This window comes from Hyperolius riggenbachi, chromosome 8 (assembly GCF_040937935.1).
Source record: "Hyperolius riggenbachi isolate aHypRig1 chromosome 8, aHypRig1.pri, whole genome shotgun sequence".
Classification (NCBI taxonomy): Eukaryota; Metazoa; Chordata; class Amphibia; order Anura; family Hyperoliidae; genus Hyperolius; species Hyperolius riggenbachi.
This window is the reverse complement of record NC_090653.1, coordinates 295,387,214-295,407,100: the sequence shown is the minus strand read 5'-3', so window position 1 is coordinate 295,407,100 and position 19,887 is coordinate 295,387,214. Positions and strand designations below refer to the sequence as shown.

The following is a 19,887-nucleotide window of genomic DNA, read 5'->3' as shown; positions in this document are numbered from 1 at the left end:
ATCAGCAGGAGGAGGAAGTAGTTGCAGCTATTGTAGTGTGGTAATAGCTGGTAGGAGAGTGGGTGGCAGCAGAAAATAGTTCTTCTTCTGTTCTCCCTGGCAGTGGTAGCAGACACAGACAGCAGAAGCTTAATGCAGCTACAGGAGGAGGAGTAGTGTGTGTCAGGCAGTGTGATGTGACTGACATAATAGGCCCTGGTTCCTAGCCGTGGTACCAGGGCCGTAAATGAACATCATGAGGTTCCAGACAGCGGTCGTGAAGCCCACATTGTGTCCAATACATAATTGGGACAGCACAGTTTTCAACCCGGACACCTCTAAAATAATTTAATTTTTTTTTTCAAAATAATGCAGCTATTTGTGAGCGTAAATAGCTGGTGGCGCATGGGCAGCAGCACCTTGTAATGTGTTCCCTGGCAGTGGAAACATACAGACAGCAGGAGGAAATACAGCAACAGGCAGTGTGAGGAGGTTGAGTGTGTGGCAGACTGGCAGCAGGCAGGAGGGCAGGCAGCGAGAGATAATAGGCCCTGGGTCCTAGCGGTGGTTCCAGGGCCGTAAATGAACACCATGAGGTTCCAGACAGCGGTCGTGAAGCCCACATTGTGTCCAATACACAATTGGGACAGCACAGTTTTCAACCCGGACACCTCTAAAATAATTTAAAAAATTTTTTTTTTCAAAATAGTGCAGCTATTTTTGAGCGTAAATAGCTGGTGGCGCATGGGCAGCAGCACCTTTTAATGTGTTCCCTGGCAGTGGAGACACAGACAGCGGGAAGAAATACAGCAGCAGCAGGTGTAATGTGCGTGTGCCACTTCATGTCCCCCTCTCGACGACAACAGGGGCCAGGAATTCGCCTTCCACCCAAGCCCTCCTCCTCAGAGGTGGCCTGTGAAGCTGCCTGCAGCTCCTGCTGGTCCAAGGCTGCCGCTCCCTCTTCCAGCAGTGCATACAGGGCCCTGTCCAGCACACACACCAAGGGGACTCACTCGCACACCATCGCATGGTCCCTGCTTACCATGTTATTGTCCTGCAGAAAGGGTGCCAGGACTGAGCACACCTGCTGCATGTGCCCCCAGTCCTCCATGGAGATGATGGAAGGGAGGTTGGTGGTGGCGGCAACTGTTGCTCGTGCAACGTACTGGCTGACAGCCTGCCTCTGTTCAACCAGACACTCCAACATCGCCAGGGTGGAGTTCCAGTGAGTTGGATCGATCATCGATCATGAGCCGGTGCTGTGGCAGGTGCAGTTCCTTCTGCACCTCTTCCAGGCTCGCTACGGCTGCAGCCGAGTGCCGGAAATGACGCACAACCTTCCTTGCCGCCTCAAGGAGTCGGTCCATTCCCTGGTAGGTCCGCAGGAACTTTTGGACTACCAGGTTCAGGACGTGCGCCAGGCAGGGGATGTGGGTCAGGTCTCCCCTGCTGATGGCAGCAACCAGGTTTGCCCCATTGTCGGAAACCACCTCTCCGACTCTGAGGTCTCTGGGGGTCAGCCAATTCCTCTCCTGCTCTCGGAGTTTGGCCAGGACGTGGTTCGCCGTCAGTTTGGTCTTCCCCAGGCTGACCAATTCCAGCAGCGCTTGGCAGTGGCGGGGCTTCACGCTGCTGCTGAGGCGGGGGGTTTGGGCTGGTGTGCCGGAGGATGGAAGCGGATCAGAGGAACCTGCTGCAATTCCGCTGACCCTGCATGGTGGCACCACCCACTGCGTTGTTGCTGCTGTTGCTGCTCTGACAGTACCCGATGCTGCTCCCCCCTCCTCACCCCCTTCCACCAAGCTGACCCAATGCGCAGTGAAGGACAGATAGCAGCCTGTCCCAAACCGGCTGCTCTACGAGTCCATGGTGACGTGGACCCGTTGACCCACCGCGTGATCCAGCCCTTTCCCGACATTGGCCATCACAGAGCGGTGAAGTGCAGGGATGGCCGAGCGTGCAAAAAAAATGTCGGCTGGGGATTGGCCAATCGGGGGCTGCGCACATCAGGAGCGCACGCATGTCACTCCCCTCCTGCACACGGGAGTAAGGCAGAAGTTGGGAGCACATGGCCAGTGCCAGCAAGCCGTTCAGCTGACGCACGCGACGGCTGCTGGGAGGCAGAACCCTGACCACCCCCTGGAAGGTGTCGCTGAGCAGGGTCTGGCGACGCCTTTTGCTGGCACGGGAATCAGTGGAGGGAGCAGAGGAGGCCACTGAGGACTGGCTGCCAGAACAGGCCTCAGTGTCGGCGGCAGGAGTTGCAGAGGGAGGAGGAGCAGTGCGTTGCTGACGCACTCCTGCTGGTGCTGCTGGAGGAGGTGGAGGAGGGCGGGTGGCTGCTGCCGACGGCTTCGCAGTGGTGGCGGGTCTGCCACTGCCAGCTTCCTTCAACTTCACGAACTCCTCATGCTCATGAAAGTGTTTCCCTGCAAGATGGTTGACCAGAGAGGTGGTGCCGTACGCAGAGGGTTCCTTCCCTCTGCTGAGCTGCTGGCGGCACTGGTTGCAGGTGGCATACTTGCAATCCACATATGGCAGGCTGAAAAAAATCCAAATTGGGGAGGTGAAGTTTCCCCTTCGGCTCGAAGGTGCTGCTGCCGCTGGTCTCCCTGTGGTGGTTGGGGGGGGGGGGGGGGGCGGGTTCTTGGTGCGGCCGGTGGTGGCACTGGCAGAACTCGTCTCCGGATCAGCACGCTGTGTGGCCTGCATACCACGCCCACTTGTGATCCTGCCCATGCCTGCGATGCTGATCCTTCTAGCAAGGCCCGCAGACGCATCCTCCTCCTCCTCCTCAGAGCTGATGACATCCCCAGGATCTGCCACCCAGTCTCTGTCCTTCACCCTGTCATCATCATCCTCCCCCTCCGCAAACATGTCCTGCTGGGATGACCCCACAAACTCCCCTTCTGCATGCATGGGCTGATGGACACTCACCACTGTCTGACTGTCCAAAGCATCATCCCCCAAAGTGCCCATCAGCATTTCTTCCTCCTCCAATTCTGTAGCAACAGCACTCCATAGCCTCGCTGTGCTTGGGGATAAGAAGGCGCTGAGTGACAAGGTGCTGGTGTTTCCCGCTGGGGCTGGAGAACTGCACTCCTCCTCCTCCCCAGGCAGTGCTGGGCGGCTGCTGCTGCTCTTGCGAACAGGAGTGGTGGCGGGGGTGGAGGACTCGGTTCCAGAGCTAATGGTGGCCTGCTTATCCACTATCAGTTCCACCACAGAGTCTGCGTCCTTCTCCTCAATAGGACGGCTACGACCTGGCGGTGGGAGGAACATCTGCGCCACACGCTGCTGCTGCTGCTGTGTCTCTGCAGCGTGACTCCCAGCTGTTGGGCGGCCAAGGCGTCCACAGCCAATGGCTAATGGCGGAATAGCCACTGGTGCAGACGCAGAACTGTGCATGGTGGTGGTGGTGGCGCGGCTGCCATGACCTCCTGTCTTGCCGATGCCCTTGCTGCCCTTGCTGCCCCTGCCCAGACCGCGGCTGCCAGTGCCAGACATCGTATATTTTTAATATTATACAAATTTAAAAAAAAGTTATGTATGTAAAGGCGGGTGGGACAAGTGGGGTACTTTAATGGGGTGGGACTGGTGGTGGTGGGTGTGTGAGGTGACGGACAGGTGTACTCTACAGCAGAGATCGGTGTAGCGCTAACGAGAGAGTGCGCAGTGTGCACACAAAGACCCTAGCTGACGCTGACTGACGGTGTCCCTATACACAGACTACAGTACAATTCAGCGAATACACAATACAAGTAATATAAACAATAGGACGGGTGTAGCACTAACGAGAGGATGCGGACAGCGCAGACATGCAGTGCGCACACAAAGACCCTCGGTAACGCGGTGACGGACGGTCCCTATACACAGACTAGAGTACAGTACACTACATTACTAACTAAACAATAGAAGAATCTAGCTAAACAATAGAACAGGTGTGACTAGATTACAGAGAGCAGATACAGGACAGGTATAGCAGTAAAGCTGGGCCTTGCTAACTACAAAATAGTACAATAATCTATCTAACACAGAAGTAGTACAGTAGAGTAGGACAGGTGAGAGCACAGGTAACTAGAGACTAGAGCACAGAGCAGGGCAGGCTGCCTTGCCTAGGCACGGGGCCTAGCTGCTGCAGCTGCAGCAACACCAGTGACAGTCTCCCTCCCTAGTCCCTAATCACACTAACTAAACTGCCTAAAATACAATCTATCAACAATACAAAGCAATACAGGTGAATATCAAGTGTTGGAGTGTAAAAACGCTTGGTTTAGAGCAATGGAAATGCACTTGCACACAGACAAAAAGCACTGGAGCAGTTCTCTCAGTACAATCAGTCAGTAAGTCACAAGCAGGACGAGTGAGGCAACATGGCGCCCGCTATTTATAGAGGGGGGCTTGGCCAGACTCCCCCTCTGTGATTGGCTGCAGTCAGAGGGCTGGGAGCCCTCTGATTCGCTTGTGAGGACTCGAGGTGACGTCTGGCGTGACGCTATCCGAGCTCGGATAGCTAGGATATCTCCGGATAGCTGATTGCTATCCGAGTGCGCTCGGATAGCACAGCCCGGATAGCTAATACTATTCAAGCTCGGTATTCGAGCTCGAATAGTGAAAAAAGAGCTAGGATATCCAAATATCTCGGATATCCTAGCTCGGATGAGCATCACTGTCAGTGTAATGTCCAGAGCATGGAGGCGCTACCAGGAGACAGGCCAGTACATCAGGAGACATGACGGAGGCCGTAGCAGGGCAACAACCCAGCAGCAGGACCGCTACCTCCGCGTTTGTGCAAGGAGGAACAGGAGGAGCACTGCCAGAGCCCTGCACAATGACCTCCAGCGGGTCACAAATGTGCATGTGTCTGCTCAATTGGTCAGAAACAGACTCCATGAGGGTGGTATGCAGTGTTCTCCCTATACATTTTATCCAGCCGGGTGGCTTGAAAAAATAGCAGGGTGGGGCAAGATGAAAGAATGCAGGGCCGGTGCTTCTCTGCACATTTCTGCTTACATAGAGTGACCAGACGTCCCGGATTGCCCGGGACGCGTCCCGGATTTGGGGTCCGCTGTCCCAGGCAGCATGAGGTCCCGGGAAACGTCCCGCTTTCAGCAGCGGGACGTCCCGGCCTCAGGACTCTGGCCACTCTATTCTCATGAACTGGCAGCGGCGTCTATAGACGCCGTGCCAGTTCATTGCCTGCAGCCCCGCTCCAGCCTCCTTATTGTCTTCTGGTGTTCCAGATGGCTGCCGAAGCCCTGTACTGGAGACTATATGTGCCTCCAGTACAGGGCTTCGGGCGCCATCTTGCCGTAGCCCTGTCAGTGCGGAACTCTGCAGGAGGAGGAAGGAGGTCCCGGGAGCAGCGCGCCAGAGGCCGGAGACTTCTGCCAGGTGAGTAAATGCTTTCTTTTCCAGGTGAACTTTGCCCGCATTGCGTTTCTTTTCTGGTGAAATGTTTGCCCGCATTGCGTTTCTTTTCTGGTGAAATGTTTGCCCGCATTGCGTTTCTTTTCTGGTGAAATGTTTGCCCGCATTGCGTTTCTTTTCTGGTGAAATGTTTGCCCGCATTGCGTTTCTTTTCTGGTGAAATGTTTGCCCGCATTGCGTTTCTTTTCTGGTGAAATGTTTGCCCGCATTGCGTTTCTTTTCTGGTGAAATGTTTGCCCGCATTGCGTTTCTTTTCTGGTGAAATGTTTGCCCGCATTGCGTTTCTTTTCTGGTGAAATGTTTGCCCGCATTGCGTTTCTTTTCTGGTGAAATGTTTGCCCGCATTGCGTTTCTTTTCTGGTGAAATGTTTGCCCGCATTGCATTTATTTTCTGGTGAAATGTTTGCCCGCATTGCGTTTCTTTTCTGGGTAAATGTTTGCCTGCATTGCGTTAATTTTCTGGGGAAATGTTTGCCCGCATTGCGTTTATTTTCTGGCGAAATGTTTGCCCGCATTGCGTTTCTTTTCTGGGTAAATGTTTGCCCGCATTGCGTTAATTTTCTTGTGAAATGTTTGCCCGCATTGCGTTTATTTTGTACTGACATGTTGCCCGCATTGCGTTTATTTTGTGCTGACATGTTGCCCATTGCGTTTATTTTCTGGTGTCCGGGGTAACTGTTACTGCATTTATTATTTAATGGTCATAGATGGCTATGTTTGCTGCTTTGTGGTTACGGTATACTATTAGCATCACACAGTTTCTGCACACCCATGATGCAAAGTCTCGTTTGTTCACATCATGGCGTAAACACTGCTTTCTTATGTCTCGCTGTTACATCATTAAGTTAGCTCTGCCCATACAATGTCATGGCCACGCCCATTTTTCACCGCGAGCCCCCCCCCCCCCCACCCCAGTCTTCGTCGCTGCGCGCTCCTCAGTCCTCCCCACTCGCCGCTCCCCCTCCCAGTTTGGACCCACAAAAACCTGGTCACTCTAGCTTAGAGCAGAGGTTGAGTTGAGCTGATGACTAGTGCTGCTCGGATACCCCTTTTCAAAATACCCAGATATCCGATCCGGGTCGGATATCCGAGTTCAAAATGTTCTGATCCGGATCGGATATCCTACCCTAGTGTCCGGGATATCCGGGCAAATTCGGATTTTCGAATAGAAAAAACGGAAGTGGCCTTTAAATTGCTTTAAAAATGTTTTTTAGGGTATATGAGGCATGTAGCAACATTATTTTATAAAGGGAAACACTAATTGATGATGTGGGGACTTAAAGTCCCCCCCCCCCCCCAAAAAAATGTCTGTAAATTAACATCAGGACTAGGTTTCAGACAGCAGTCATGCAGCCCACGCTGGGCTTGATTCACAAAGTGGTGCTAACCTACTTAGCACGTCTAAAGTCTTTAGGCGTGCTAACCAGGGTGCTAAGTAGGTTAGCACCGGATTTCTCAGTTTTACGCGTGCAAAGTCTTATGCGCGCTAAGTCCTATAGGCTTCAATGGGCACTTCGCGCAGAGCGCCCCTGCGCTCTGTGCAGTGCGCGCGTAAAGTTTTACGCGCATAAAGTTTTTTGCGCGCATAAAGTTTTACGCGCGAAAAGCTCGTTTAGACGTGCTAAGGGGGTTTTCACAGGCGTGCTAACAGTTAGCACCGCTTTGTGAATCAAGCCCATTGTGTCCGAAGTCCAACAGCACAACTGGGACATGACAGTTTTCAGCCAAGACACCTCCAAAAAAATTACACAGCAATTGTGTTTTGGGTTAAATATAGGTGGTATCAGCCAGGGGCGGCGCCAGGGGGGTGCTCGAGCACCCCCTAGAGTTGTCCAAGCACCACCAAAGCACCTCATGGAGTGAACTGACTTCAGGCGTCTAAAAGACACCAAGTCAGTTCACACAGCGGCAGCCCGGAGCAGCAGGCAGGGCTATGGTAAGATGGCCGCCCGAAGCCCTGCTCTGCAGACTTCGAGTCTGCAGTGCATGGCTTCGGGCGGCCATTTTCCCGTAGCCCTGCTCTCAGCATGCAGGCAGGAAGTCTCGTGACGTCGGGAAGGAAGAGGATCGTGGGCGCGCGGGCGCTTCGCTCCACAAGGAGGTCGGGACAGGAGGTCGGGAAAGAAGGTCTTCTGGCTGTAGGTGAGTAAATGGGTTTTTCTTTTCTTTTTCAGGTGGTGCTGATTGTGGTCAAAACTGCTGAGGAAGGATTGTGCGTATTGGGGTCATATCTGCTACCGATTGTGCATATTGGGGCCATATCTGCTACCGATTGTGCATATTGGGGCCATATCTGCTACCGATTGTGCATATTGGGGCCATATCTGCTAACGATTGTGCATATTGGGGCCAGATCTGCTAACGATTGTGCATATTGGGGCCAGATCTGCTAACGATTGTGCATATTGGGGCCATATCTGCTACGGATTGTGCATATTGGGGTTATTGAACATGTTTTTTGTTCAAATCTGCTCACATTATGTGTATTTTCTTGAGAAAACCTGCACAATTATGTGAATTTTCTGGGGAAAGGGTCACCAAAACTTGGGCCCTCTGTCTTTGCGTTGCACTTTTAAAGGGAACCTGAGGTGAGAATAATATTGAGGCTGCCATATTTATCTCCTTTTAAGTAATACCAGCTGCCTGGCTGCCGTGTTGGTCCTCTGCCTCTAATTCTCTCAACCATAGACCCTGAACAAGCATGCAGCAGGTCAGGGGTTTCTGACAATATTGTCAGAACTGACAAGATTAGCTGCATGCTTGTTTCTGTGTAATTCAGTTCACTACTACAGCCAAATAGATCAGCAGGGCTGCCAGGCAACTAGAATTGTTTAAAAGGAAATAAATATGGCAGCCACCATATCACTCTCACCCTGGGTTCACTTTAAATTACAGTTAGCCCCGCCCTCATCCGGTCATGACCACGCCCATTTTTTTGCCGCTTCGCGCGCCGCAGGTCGTCAGCTCCCCCGGAAATTGGTCCAGCACCTGCATAGCACCCCCTAAAAAAATTCCTGGAGCCGCCACTGGTATCAGCACAGCAGCAGTGGCCTGTGGCACCCTGGCAGTGGGAGCAGCAAAGGCAGCAGGAGCAAGGCAATGCAGCAGCAGCAGGTGTAACGTCTGCCAGGAGCAAGCCAGACGTGGCACGTGGCAATTGGCACGTATCACTTGGCACTTGGCAAGTGCCGAGTGACAGTCAGACAGCAGAGGAGAAGACACTAGTGCACACTAACTGTCACACTGGCACTGCTCAGCAGCACAGCACTTCTGTAGAAAGCTAACACAGTAGTACTACTACTCTAACAACTACTAGCACACTGACTGCAGTACTACAGTACTGACTACACAATAACACAGTAATCCTATCCCCTAATCCCTAACCTATACCTAAGGCTAATAGCTGGCCAGCAGGCAGCAGCTGGCCTGGTCTGTGCACAGCACACAGACACATAGCAGCTGCCTGCAGCACACACTCTGACTGTCACACAAATGACATCAAGCTAATTAATGATTTAACAACAGTGTAGTGATAGTAGTGAAGGTCTTAATCACTGAACAGCTTTCGGTTTATCACTGCTAGGCCAGCAGCACTGGAGCACACACTCTGACTGAAATACAGTGACATCAATCAAGTTAATTAACGATTTAACAATAGTGTAGTGATAGTGAAGGGGTTAATCACTGAACAGCTTTAGGTTTATCACTGTGTACACCCCTTGCTAGGCCAGCAGCACTGGAGCATGTCTCTCAGTGAGCATTCAGCAAGCTAATATATGTCTCATCATGGCAGCCCTACTTATTATACAGGAGGGGCTGGCCAGTGTTCCTTTCTATGATTGGGTGCCAGGGTTTAGGCTGGGAGCCCTGTGATTGGCTCAATGAGATCAGGTGGGGCTGGCCAGTGTTCCCCTCTGTGATTGGTTGCTAGGGCTTCTGCTGGGAGCCCTCTGATTGGCTCCAGGACGTCATCTCCTTAGTTACAGTATTTCAGATCCGGATATCTGCAATATCCGCGGATATCCGCGTTATGCGCCGAAATATCCGCAGATAGCTAGCCAGATTTTTAAAAAAGCGTAAAAAGTTCGGATATCCGGGTTACCCGGATATCCGGAATCCTGATGAGCAGCCCAATGTTCACAGGTGGCGGTTGTGTTCACAGCTCAACACTATGCAGGATTTTTGGCATTTGCCAGAGAACATCAAGATCTGCAAATTTGCCACTGGCGCCCTGTTCTCATCACAGAAGAAAGCAGGTTCACACTGAGCACATGTGACAGACGTGACAGAGTCTGGAGACACCATGGGGAAGATTCTGCTGTCTGCAACAGCCTCCAGCATGACCGATTTGGGAGTGGGTCAGTAATGGTGCGGGGTGGCATTTCTGTGGGGGCCGCACAGCCCTCCATGTGCTCACCAGAGGTGGCCTGACTGCCATTAGGTACCGAGGTGAGATCCTCAGACCCCTTGTGACACCATATGCTGGTTCAGTTGGTCCGGGGCTCCTCCTAATGCAAGACAATGCTGGACCTCATGTGGCTGGAGTGTGTCAGCATTTCCTATAAGACGAGGGCATTGATGCTGTGGACTGGTCCCGCCCCTTCCCCAGACCTGAATCCAACTGAGCACATCTGGGACATCATGTCTCGCTTCATCCACCAACGTCACGTTGGACCACAGATTGTCCAGGAGATGGTGCATGGTTTATTCCATGTCTGGGAGGAGATCCCTCAGGAGACCATCCGCCACCTCATCAGAAGCATGCCCAGGCCTTGTAGGGAGGTCACACACACTACTGAGCCTCACTTTAACTTTTTTTAAGGACTTTACATCAAAGTTGGATCAGCCTGTAGTTTTTTATCCACTTTAATTTTGAGGGTGACTCCAAATTCAGCCGCCCCCCCCCCCCCCACCCCCGGGTTGATACATTTAATTTCAGTTGATAATTATATATATATATATATATATATCAACCTTTAAACATGTTGAGACCTGTAAGGGGTTTTCACTAGAAGGCAGAAGTGAGGAAGATGGACAGAGGTGGTGCAGTTAATCTTCTTCCTGCTTGCTGGAGTGATAGATCGGCCACCCGATAATGATGGACAACCTTTGATAAATGGTCCCAGTATCTCATGCAAGGCTTCTGCTTCTCTCTTCTAGGGAGTTCGCCAAAGAACGTGAGCGGGTGGAGAACCGCCGCGCCTTCCTCAAACTCCGACGCCAGCAGCAGATCGAGCGGGAGCTCAACGGCTATCTGGAGTGGATTTTCAAAGCAGGTCAGTGGCCTCCATCATCTCCTCACTGACAGATATCGATGATCAGAATCTGCAAATTATGATTCAGCGAAATTTCCCGCACAATTTCACATTTATGGCCACACGTAATCAGGGCCGGTTTAAGCAACAATGGGGCAAAATAAACCTGGGGGGGCCTCCAACAGATACCCCGGAACAAAAATCGGCATTAGGGGATCTTTTTTGCAGCTGGTATAGTCAGGGTGTGAAGCCCCAATCGGTCAGAGCTCCACATTCTGGCTATCCCAGCCTGCATGGGTGACAAGGGGTTAAAAAGTTTCAGGTGGGGGGACCCCACATAATTAAAAAAAAAAAAATTCCCACACTCGAAACATAAAAAAAAATTGGGAAAATAGGAAAAAATGCCAGGGATCCTCATACAGCCATATTGCGGCTGTATAGCGATCCCTGGAAAAAGTGCTGCGGCTGCGTATAGACCCCCTGGAAACCCCGTCAGGAAATTTATTGCGCTTTCGTTTGATACATGTAAAATTACATTACCGTTAGGTTTGCTACTAAAAGTGACATTTACCGCATTTAAAAGTATACTTTTTTCCTTCGAAACTTTAAAATCGATTTTCTCAAAAACTATAAGGTCTTTTTGAAAAATTGTTTTTTCTTCTTATTCCCAATGATCTCCTTAACATATCCTGCAAATTTAGGGTTTCTAGCATTTAAGGTGGATTTGCTATTAACCATTAAAGTCGGCAGGTTTTTAAATGTGTATTTTTTTTCCTTTGAAACTTTAAAATCGATTTTCTCAAAAACTATAAGGCCGATTTGAAAAAAATGTTTTCCTCTTGTAGCCACTGGGGGCCCTACAAGCTCTGGGGCCCTGGGGCAGCTGCCTCCTTTGCCTCTATGGTAGCGCCGGCCCTGAACGTAATTATGATTTGGAAATTCAATCGATTTTGTGTAATCCATTAGCAAAGACCCCATAAATGTCATCATCAACAAAATTGCTGCGTGAGTTAAAGGACTTACGAGGCGAAAAAGACCTAAAAAGTTAAATACCTGCATGTAATAGCAATGCACAGAGGGCGCCGTCCGCGCCCTCCGTGCCGTTCCGCCGGGTCCCCGCAGCTCAATGTGCCCCCCGGCCGGTCCCGACCCCCCAGCCCGGGTTGGGCTCTTCCTCCTCCACAAAGATGGCCGCCGGAGCTGGCCGCCGCTGCGCAGTCCGCATATGCGCGAGTGCGGCTGCGCAGCTCTAGGGCCTCCCCCCGATCCACGCAACAGTGGATCGCGTGGATATTATCTGCAAAAAGACCTAAAAGGTATTTAACTTTTTAGGTCTTTTTTGCCTCATAAGTCCTTTAAGTGTAAGACTGGGAACAAAGTGATAAAAGGCAGTCAAAAAAAATTCTAAGGAAAAATGTTTTTTTAACTTGGTTAAATATTTTGTACAGCAAAAAAAAAAACATTTTTCCTTTGAATTTTTAAAATGGATTTTCTCAAAAATTACAAGGTCTTTTTGAATATATATATTTTTTAACTTGTTCACATTATACCCCTTTTGGTGACGGTAGCATGTATAGGAGCTGCTAAAGTCGGTATGAAATTACAGTTCCTGATACAGTTACAATAGAATTAATAACGATTTTTCATAGATTTCGCATTTCGACTTTGCGCTGTAATTCCAGATTACGCTGCAGAATTACAGTTATGCAATATTTGCGCTCTTCACTTGTGATAAATGATACAGATGGTTGTTACGCCCCATTTACTGACGTGTTTGGTTTGCAGAGGAAGTCATGCTGGCCGAGGAGGATAAGAACGCCGAGGAGAAATCGCCGTTGGACGGTAAGCGAATTATTTTCACCAGAGATATTATTTCCAGAGAAATCTCTAGTAGTCTGTCAAAAAACAAAACGCTTTATCTATAAGGTTTTAGATATTCCTAATAGAAAAATATTACAAAAATGTGTTTTTAAAAATGTAAATATTTAAATATGTAAGACAAAGATCTGTAGGAATTGTAAGTATTTAGTGTACTTCTCTATAAATGTTTGTCGTAATATTCGGCCCTGCTCAGAACCAGGGTTGAGGAGTCAGAGCAGTTTTTGGATACCTGGAGTCGGAGTCGGATGATTTTTGTCCTGGTCAGAGCTCCTTTGCATACATTATTTCCCCATCATTTTATGGTTTCACATCCTGCAGCCAATCACCTCTCTTCTCTCCCCAGTGCTGAAACGCGCCACCATCAAGAAGAGCAAAAACGACCTAATACACGCCGAGGAGGGCGAAGATCACTTCACCGATATCTGCTCCGTAGGTAAGTCACTGAGCGTGTGATATGGAGGCTGCAGGGTCAGTATCTAGTCTGTGCAAGCAAACTTACACAAAACATTATTTAACCTGAGAAGTATGTTTTGCCCTTTACTGATAGTAAACTAGCTGCAGGGTGTGATGATCTCTGCTGCCTCCAGTATGTGCAGTATAAGCTGCTACTCTGTGCCTGTACTGATAGTAAACTAGCTGCAGCATGTGCTGATCTCTGCTGCCTTCAGTATGTACAGTATAAGCTGTTACTATGTGCCTGTACTGAAAGTAAACTAGCTGCAGTGTGTGCTGATCTCTGCTGCCTCCAGTATGTACAGTATAAGCTGTTACTCTGTGCCTGTGCTGATAGTAAACTATCTGCAGTGTGTGCTGATTTCTGCTACCCGCAGTATGTACAGTATAAGCTGTTACTCTGTGCCTGTACTGATGGTAAACTATCTGCAGTGTGTTCTGATTTCTGCTACCCGCAGTATGTACACTATAAGCTGTTACTCTGTGCCTGTACTGATAGTAATCAAGCTGCAGTGTGTGCTGATCTCTGCTGCCTCCAGTGTGTACAGTATAAGCTGTTACTCTGTGCCTGTACTGATAGTAAAACTAGCTGCAGCATGTGCTGATCCCTGCTGCCTCCAGTATGTACAGTATAAGCTGTTGCTCTGTGCCTGTACTGATAGTAAACTAGCTGCAGTGTGTGCTGATCTCTGCTGCCTCCAGTATGTACAGTATAAGCTGTTACTCTGTGCCTGTACTGATAGTAAACTAGCTGCAGTGTGTGCTGATCACTGCTGTCTCCAGTATGTACAGTATAAGCTGTTACTCTGTGCCTGTACTGATAGTAAACTAGCTGCAGTGTGTGCTGATCTCTGCTTCCTCAAGTATTTACAGTATAAGCTGTTACTCTGTGCCTATACTGATAGTAAACTAGCTGCAGCGTGTGCGGATCTCTGCTACCCCCAGTATGTACAGTATAAGCTGTTACTCTGTGCCTGTACTGATAGTAAACCAGCTGCAGTGTGTGCTGATCTCTGCTGCCTCCAGTATGTACAGTATAAGCTGTTACTCTCCCTCTGTACTGATAGTAAACTAGCTGCAGTGTGTGCTGATCTCTGCTGCCTCCAGTATGTACAGTATAAGCTGTTACTCTGTGCCTGTACTGATGTTAAACTAGCTTCAGTGTGAGCTGATCTCTGCTGCCTCTAGTATGTACAGTATAAGCTGTTACTTTGTGCCTGTGCTGATAGTAAACTATCTGCAGTGTGTGCTGATTTCTGCTACCCGCAGTATGTACAGTATAAGCTGTTACTCTGTGCCTGTACTGATGGTAAACTATCTGCAGTGTGTTCTGATTTCTGCTACCCGCAGTATGTACACTATAAGCTGTTACTCTGTGCCTGTACTGATAGTAATCAAGCTGCAGTGTGTGCTGATCTCTGCTGCCTCCAGTATGTACAGTATAAGCTGTTACTCTGTGCCTGTACTGATAGTAAACAATCTGCAGTGTGTGCTGATCTCTGCTACCTCCAGTATGTACAGTACAAATGGTTAATCCATGCCTGTACTGTTAGTAAACTAGATACAGCATGTGCTGATCTCTGCCTACCCCAGAATGTACAGTATAAATGTTACTCTGTGCCTGTACTGATAGTAAACTATCTGCACTGTTTGTTTATTTCGGTTGCATTCAGTAAGTACAGTATAAGCTGTTACTCTGTGCCTGTACTGATAGTAAACTAGCTGCAGTGTGTGCTGATCTCTGCTACCTCCAGTAAGTACAGTACAAGCTGTTACTCTGTGCCTGTACTGATAGTAAACTAGCTGCAGTGTGTGCTGAACTCTGCTACCTCCAGTATGTACAGTATAAGCTGTTACTCTGTGCCTGTACTGATAGTAAACTAGCTGCAGTGTGTGCTGATCTCTGCTGCCCCCAGTATGTACAGTATAAGCTATTACTCTGTGTCTGTACTGATAGTAAACTAGCTGCAGTGTGTGCTGATCTCTGCTGCCCCCAGTATGTACAGTATAAGCTCTTACTCTGTGCCTGTACTGATAGTAAACTAGTTGCAGTGTTTGGGAATCTCTGCTACCCCCGGTATGTACAGTATAAGCTGCTACTCTGTGCCTGTACTGATAGTAAACTAGCTGCAGCGTGTGCTGACCTCTGCTGCCTCCAGTATGTACAGTATAAGCTATTACTCTGTGTCTGTACTGATAGTAAACCAGCTGCAGTGTTTGGGAATCTCTGCTACCCCCGGTATGTACAGTATAAGCTGTTACTCTGTGCCTGTACTGATAGTAAACTAGCTGCAGCGTGTGCTGACCTCTGCTGCCTCCAGTTTGTACAGTATAAGCTATTACTCTGTGTCTGTACTGATAGTAAACTAGCTTCAGTGTGTGCTGATCTCAGCTACTCCCGGTATGTACAGTATAAGCGGTGACTCTGTGCCTGTACTGATAGTAAACTAGCTGCAGTGTGTGCTGATCTCTGCTACCTCCAGTATGTACAGTATAAGCTGTTACTCTGTGCCTGTACTGATTGTAAACTAGCTGCAGTGTGTGCTGATCTCTGCTGCCTCCAGTATGTACAGTATAAGCTGTTACTCTGTGCCTGTACTGATAGTAAAACTAGCTGCAGCATGTGCTGATCCCTGCTGCCTCCAGTATGTACAGTATAAGCTGTTACTGTGTGCCTGTACTGATAGTAAACCAGCTGCAGTGTGTGCTGATCTCTGCTGCCTCCAGTATGTACAGTATAAGCTGTTACTCTCCCCCTGTACTGATAGTAAACTAGCTGCAGTGTGTGCTGATCTCTGCTACCTCCAGTAAGTACAGTACAAGCTGTTACTCTGTGCCTGTACTGATAGTAAACTAGCTGCAGTGTGTGCTGACCTCTGCTACCTCCAGTATGTACAGTATAAGCTGTTACTCTGTGCCTGTACTGATAGTAAACTAGCTGCAGTGTGTGCTGATCTCTGCTGCCCCCAGTATGTACAGTATAAGCTATTACTCTGTGTCTGTACTGATAGTAAACTAGCTGCAGTGTGTGCTGATCTCTGCTGCCCCCAGTATGTACAGTATAAGCTCTTACTCTGTGCCTGTACTGATAGTAAACTAGCTGCAGTGTTTGGGAATCTCTGCTACCCCCGGTATGTACAGTATAAGCTGCTACTCTGTGCCTGTACTGATAGTAAACTAGCTGCAGCGTGTGCTGACCTCTGCTGCCTCCAGTATGTACAGTATAAGCTATTACTCTGTGTCTGTACTGATAGTAAACCAGCTGCAGTGTTTGGGAATCTCTGCTACCCCCGGTATGTACAGTATAAGCTGTTACTCTGTGCCTGTACTGATAGTAAACTAGCTGCAGCGTGTGCTGACCTCTGCTGCCTCCAGTTTGTACAGTATAAGCTATTACTCTGTGTCTGTACTGATAGTAAACTAGCTTCAGTGTGTGCTGATCTCTGCTACTCCCGGTATGTACAGTATAAGCGGTGACTCTGTGCCTGTACTGATAGTAAACTAGCTGCAGTGTGTGCTGATCTCTGCTACCTCCAGTATGTACAGTATAAGCTGTTACTCTGTGCCTGTACTGATTGTAAACTAGCTGCAGTGTGTGCTGATCTCTGCTGCCTCCAGTATGTACAGTATAAGCTGTTACTCTGTGCCTGTACTGATAGTAAAACTAGCTGCAGCATGTGCTGATGCCTGCTGCCTCCAGTATGTACAGTATAAGCTGTTACTGTGTGCCTGTACTGATAGTAAACCAGCTGCAGTGTGTGCTGATCTCTGCTGCCTCCAGTATGTACAGTATAAGCTGTTACTCTCCCCCTGTACTGATAGTAAACTAGCTGCAGTGTGTGCTGATCTCTGCTGCCTCCAGTATGTACAGTATAAGCTGTTACTCTGTGCCTGTACTGATAGTAAACTAGCTGCAGTGTGTGCTGATCTCTGCTACCTCCAGTATGTACAGTATAAGCGGTTACTCTGTGCCTGTACTGATAGTAAACTAGCTGCAGTGTGTGCTGATCCCTGCTGCCTCCAGTATGTACGATATAAGCTGTTACTCTGTGCCTGTACTGATAGTAAACTAGCTGCAGTGTGTGCTGATCTCTGCTACCTCCAGTATGTACAGCATTAGCTGTCACTATGTGCCTGTACTGATAGTAAACTAGCTGCAGTGTGTGCTGATCCCTGCTGCCTCCAGTATGTACAGTATAAGCTGTTACTCTGTGCCTGTACTAATAGTAAACAAGCTGCAGTGTGTGCTGATCCCTGCTGCCTCCAGTATGTTCAGAATAAGCGGTTACTCTGTGCCTGTACTGATAGTAAACTAGCTGCAGTGTGTGCTGATCCCTGCTGCCTCCAGTATGTACAGCATAAGCGGTTACTCTGTGTCTGTACTGATAGTAAACTAGCTGCAGTGTGTGCTGATCTCTGCTGCCTCCAGTATGTACAGTATAAGCGGTTACTCTGTGCCTGTACTGATAGTAAACTAGCTGCAGTGTGTGCTGATCCCTGCTGCCTCCAGTATGTACGATATAAGCTGTTACTCTGTGCCTGTACTGATAGTAAACTAGCTGCAGTGTGTGCTGATCTCTGCTACCTCCAGTATGTACAGTATTAGCTGTCACTATGTGCCTGTACTGATAGTAAACTAGCTGCAGTGTGTGCTGATCCCTGCTGCCTCCAGTATGTACAGTATAAGCTGTTACTCTGTGCCTGTACTAATAGTAAACTAGCTGCAGTGTGTGCTGATCCCTGCTGCCTCCAGTATGTTCAGAATAAGCGGTTACTCTGTGCCTGTACTGATAGTAAACTAGCTGCAGTGTGTGCTGATCCCTGCTGCCTCCAGTATGTACAGCATAAGCGGTTACTCTGTGTCTGTACTGATAGTAAACTAGCTGCAGTGTGTGCTGATCTCTGCTGCCTCCAGTATGTACAGTATAAGCGGTTACTCTGTGCCTGTACTGATAGTAAACTAGCTGCAGTGTGTGCTGATCTCTGCTGCCTCCAGTATGTATAGTATAAGCGGTTACTCTTGTGTCTGTACTGATGGTAAACTAGCTGCAGTGTGTGCTGATCTCTGCTGCCCCCAGTATGTGTAGAATAAGCTGTTACTCTGTGCCAGTACTGATAGTAAACTAGCTGCAGTGTGTGCTGATCTCTGCTACCTCCAGTATGTACAGTATAAGCTGTTACTCTGTGCCTGTACTGATAGTAAACTAGCTGCAGTGTGTGCTGATCTCTGCTGCCTCCAGTATGTACAGTATAAGGTGTTACTCTGTGCCTGTACTGATAGTAAACTAGCTGCAGTGTGTGCTGATCTCTGCTGCCTCCAGTATGTACAGTATAAGGTGTTACTCTGTGCCTGTACTGATAGTAAACTAGCTGCAGTGTGTGCTGATCTCTGATGCCTCCAGTATGTACAGCATACACATATTTGGTTCCAGTTAGCTGACCTCTCACTTTAAGGATTTTTCTGCTCTGAATTCAGGAGAATTGAAGATCCATGAGGAAAGTTTTGGGTTAATTTAGCTCCTGATTATGCACAATAATTACCGTATTTGCTTAATTGGCACATAAATTAGCATTCTTTGAACTGCAGAGTGATTCATCAACCTCCTTCCATCCGCTCTGAACTCTCCCGTCTGTGAAGATCGCAGTCGGCAGAACGCTGAAGTCTTGTGGAAAATTCACTTCCTTTCAACATGGAACTGTGTGACTATAGAGCGGCATGCTCCTCCCACTCTTACAGAGCTCATTCCCCCTACCACAGTAGGGGCGAGGCTCCAATACAGAGGGGCCAATATTACCTGCCCTGCCACTAATGAGGACGGGAGCTCCGCCTTGATTCTGCAGCTCGGCAGAGTCTCATCTCCCTGCTCAGTGACAAAGCATTTCACCCTTGGTCACCCTTTCTAGTGTCTTTTGTAATAAACAAGCAATATAAAAAAACAAACAAACATAAAATTAGGGTAACAGGAAAAAAGGGCGCCGCCATAGACTCTAATGCAATTGTCATTAATACGGCAAAAGAAGCAGAAAAAAGGGCGCCACAGTAAATATTGTTAACAACATTAGAACATTAAAGTTTTTGAAGTATGTTATAGTTTTAGAAGCTTGCAGCGTTATAGTTTTTATCATATTATTTTGTTTGTATGTACAGATTTTATGTTATCAAAAATATTATCGTTTCTATGTGTAAAAGGGTGTTTCTGCAGAGGGAGTGGTTAGAGTTAGGCACCAACCTGGGGGGGGGGGGGGGGGGGGGTGTTAGGCACCACCAGGGGGCAGTTATGGTTAGTGAACATCAGTGGGGTTAGGCACCACGGGGGGGGGGGGGGGGGGTTCGTTTGGGTTAGATTAGGCACCACCAGGGGGAAGGGGGAGGTGGTTAAGGTTAGACACCACTAGGGGAGTGGTTAGTTTTAGGCACCACCGGGGGAGGGTTCTGTGTGAGAGTAGGGTTGAGTTAAGCAGTATTATTTAATTGCATAACAATTTTTAATGTTAATACATTTTCATAATTATTTTTTCCTGTCTGTTTTTACAACGGTATTTATCGTTAACCATGTCTGACAAAGATATTTATTGTTATCAGATGTCGTTATCCAGTCGGGCCCTTAGCAGAATGCAGTACAGAGGCCCTGTAGTGACATATAGCAGAATGCAGTAAAGAGGCCCTGTAGTGACATATAGCAGAATGCAGTAAAGCGGTCCTGTAGTGACATATAGCAGAATGCAGTAAAGAGGCCCCGTAGTGACATATAGTAGACTGCAGTAAAGAGGCCCTGTAGTGACATATAGCAGAATGCAGTAAAGAGACCCTGTAGTGACATATAGCAGAATGCAGTAAAGAGGCCCTGTAGTGACATATAGCAGAATGCAGTAAAGAGGCCCTGTAGTG

At 48.6% G+C, this 19,887-nt stretch overlaps 1 protein-coding gene across 12 annotated transcripts in view; it reads left to right on the top strand.

The window, feature by feature from the left end:
• CACNA1B (calcium voltage-gated channel subunit alpha1 B) overlaps positions 1-19,887 on the top strand; it is a 505,489-nt gene that overhangs the window by 281,410 nt on the left and 204,192 nt on the right. For all 12 annotated transcript variants that reach the window (XM_068249170.1, XM_068249175.1, XM_068249173.1 and 9 more), the window contains exons 8-10: positions 10,570-10,685; positions 12,450-12,506; positions 12,889-12,978. In XM_068249170.1, coding sequence (XP_068105271.1) covers positions 10,570-10,685; positions 12,450-12,506; positions 12,889-12,978 — 263 coding nt within the window. The remainder of the gene's footprint in view (positions 1-10,569; positions 10,686-12,449; positions 12,507-12,888; positions 12,979-19,887) is intronic.